At 39.2% G+C, this 3,269-nt stretch overlaps 1 protein-coding gene across 1 annotated transcript in view; it reads right to left on the bottom strand.

Moving 5' to 3' along the window:
* The window catches only part of LOC110100908 (uncharacterized mitochondrial protein AtMg00810-like), a 1,283-nt gene extending 1,170 nt beyond the window's left edge, over nt 1-113 (bottom strand). The window contains exon 1 of the mRNA XM_028698909.1: nt 14-113. Within this exon, the coding sequence (XP_028554742.1) occupies nt 14-113 (100 nt within the window). The remainder of the gene's footprint in view (nt 1-13) is intronic.
* Nucleotides 114-3,269: the final 3,156 nt, after the last annotated feature.

A 3,269-nucleotide genomic window follows, 5' to 3' on the forward strand; every position in this document is an offset into this window, starting at 1 on the left:
TCCTGCTGTAAACAGCAGAAATCTGCTGTTTTCCTGCCGTGGACAGCCATTTGGCTGCCGTTGGTTCGCCGATTTTGGATAGGTTGCTTGTGAATACAAGCACTTCCTATCATAATCTTCTGACATTATCACCATTAAGTGATAATAGGAGAAGTAGTTTTTTTAAGCACACTCTTAAGCAGAGAGCATTCAAGAGAAGCAATTCATAACTGAAGTGAAAAAGGAAAGGTAATAGGATTTAGCCATAGCATTATCCATTTGAAGATTAAAAGAAATTGAATCTCAGCAATGATTATAATAGAGAACAACTCGTCGTTGATACAAGCTTCAAACCATCTTACATGCATTGATAGTTTGTTTGAATCATTATGTAAGTCGGGCCGTACAATTGGCATTATCAAAAGTTTTACATAAGTTAAGCTTAGCACAAAAAAATCTTAAGATAATTAAACTGTTTGATAATCTCATAAGTCAAAGCAATATCATTAGTAATGTCTCAATTATGAGTAAAGACTATTTGTGCTAAATGAATAAGAAAAGGTATTATGGAGGGATATACCTTTAAAATTAGAAAGGTTGTTAAAATGAAGCCTTTTTTGGGATGAGAGTGATAACAAAATGCTTAGCCATATTGAAGAGCTCACAAGTCACAAGTCTTTGAAAAAATGATTGTGCAAAATGAGTAAAATGAGGACTAATGGTATTCCATCAAACATTAAAAAGCTTAGAAGTGAACCATTATGACTAGGAGTTTTATCAATCTTGATATAAAAAATGACCTATTAGATCTCCATGTTAGTGTAGCTCAAGATCTTCTATTAACTAACACTTCTGAATCATAGTGCCCACAGAGAGGTTAATAAGAGAAAGTGAAGGTTAGAGATGTGAGAACATGGATGAATAAATGTTGCAAGGAAGTTGCAATGTCATCTGAGAATGAGAAAATACTTTTGGTTCTAATAATCTCTTTAATATTCTTATGATTCCTTGGCTCTTGACTTCTTGGTAAAGGCAAGATCTTTCTCACTTTTAAACATACAAGCAACTTTTGAATGTTGATGGATCCGTTGGCATTCACAACTAGCAACATAAATGAGCTTCTTTTGTATGTTCTTATTATCCTACAATAGAGAGTCCTTGATATGATCAATTTTTAGGAAGTTAAAAACTTTAGCTCGGCCATTTCTTAAAGCCACCCCAAAAAAAGTTTAATTTTACAAGAGTTGATATAGTAAGAGTTATTAAGGCTAAATTTTATGACATCATTTGCTAAAAAAAAAAATATTCCTCCATAATATAAGTTTTCCAAGTTGAAGCAATTAACTCATTAACCCGAACATGCATGTTATAAATTATTAAAATGAATGTGTTTAGAAGGTACTTGCTTAGATTTATAGCCAATGTCAATATTTGTTATACAATGGAGATAAAGGTCCTACCACAAGTTATTATAAAAAAAATTCTCTTAATCTTGTTCCTAATGGTGCAAGACACTTAGTTATTAATCCAAGAATAAGAAATTTCAACACTTTGGAAACTCCTTGAGGCCTATTTGAAGAATGCATTCATTAATATCTTTGAAGTTAATTAGGATAATGATGTCCTCCTTAAACTTATTCAATGGAGAATAAATGTAATTGAATTGAAGTCTCCATAATAATCCCAAATTGACTACATTTTTTTAACCTAACAATTGAATCAAATGATCAAATACCCTTAGTCAGGTTGAATCTGAGGAGAAAGTGGGAAAGACACAACGAGGAACAGGGAAAGAGAAGAGCTAGATTAATCCATTAATTGAATTAGTTACAGTAACCTGTATTTATAGATGCAGGTAAATGGCAAAGAAGTAAATACAATCATGTCCTAGATACAAAATTAGCCGTTGTCTTCTAATATCCTCCCTCAAATTAAGCATTCGGTTCCCGAATGGTTAATTTGGTGCGGAGCTCTTGGAAGCGAGTGATTGAAAACGGCTTGGTTAAAATGTCGGCTATTTGATTTTGAGAGGAGATATGCGATAGCTGAAGGTTGCCGGATTGGATTTGTTGGCGAATGAAGTGATAATCGATCTCTATATGCTTTGTCCGTGCATGAAACACCGGGTTTTTGGCGATAGCCATGGCCGAGGTGTTGTCACAATGGATGGTAGTTGGGGACGGCTGCGGAATGTTCAATTCGGTGGTTAGGCGTCGAAGCCAAATCACTTCGGATGCTGCCGCGGATAGAGATCTGTATTCCGCTTCCGTGGACGACTTTGCGACGGTAGCTTGCTTCCGAACGGTCCACGAGATTAGATTTGAGCCTAGAAATGTGCAGAAGCCCGATACAGACTTCCGATCGGTAGTGTCGGAAGCCCAGTCTGCATCCGTATAGGATCGCAGCTCAAGAGATCCTGCTGTGAGAGGTAGTCCGAAGCGTATTGTGCCCTTGATGTATCTTAGGATGCGTGTGAGGGCCTTGTAATCTTGCACGGACGGGGATTGCATGTGTTGGCAGATTCGGTTGGTTGCAAATGCAATGTCCGGCCTGGTTATTGATAGGTATTGTAAGGAGCCTGCGAGACGGCGATAGAGAGAGGGATCTGTGAATGGTTGAGGGTTCGGATCGTGGTGTGTCTTCGGAGGAGTCATTGGTGTCGGGGCCGGTTTACAGTCCTTGAAACCTGCATCATTGAGCAATTTAGTAGCATAGTGTTCTTGTGAAAGGAAGAAACCGGTAGAGGAGCGAGTTACCTGAATTCCGAGAAAAAGGGAAATCGGGCCAAGCTGTTTGAGGGCAAATTGGTTGCTGAGTTGTTGAAGCAGCCGTTGAATCATGAGCTCATTGTTTCCGGTCACGAGAAAATCATCGACGTAGATTAGTATGTAAATGGAAATGTTGTTTTTGTTGAAAAATAGAAGTGAAGGATCGGAACGACTGAACTCAAAGCCTTGTTGTTGAAGAAATCCGGTGAGCTTCTGAAACCATTGCCGCGGTGCTTGTTTCAGTCCGTAGAGAGATTTGTGGAGTTTACAAACCGCGTGAGGTTGGGCTTGATCGATGAAGCCCGGTGGTTGTTTCATGTAGATGTCGTCGGTCAAATCACCGTGCAAGAAGGCGTTGGCGATGTCTAGCTGGTATATTGGCCATTGCCGGTTGAGAGCCAGAGTGAGCAGGACCCGAATGGTCGGCATCTTCGCAACAGGGCTAAAGGTCTCGTCGTAGTTGATGCCGTGCTGCTGATCGTAGCCGAGAGCCACTAGGCGAGCTTTGTAACGTTCGATCTG

This window comes from Dendrobium catenatum, unplaced genomic scaffold (assembly GCF_001605985.2).
Source record: "Dendrobium catenatum unplaced genomic scaffold, ASM160598v2 fragScaff_scaffold_133, whole genome shotgun sequence".
NCBI classification, from domain to species: domain Eukaryota; kingdom Viridiplantae; phylum Streptophyta; class Magnoliopsida; order Asparagales; family Orchidaceae; genus Dendrobium; species Dendrobium catenatum.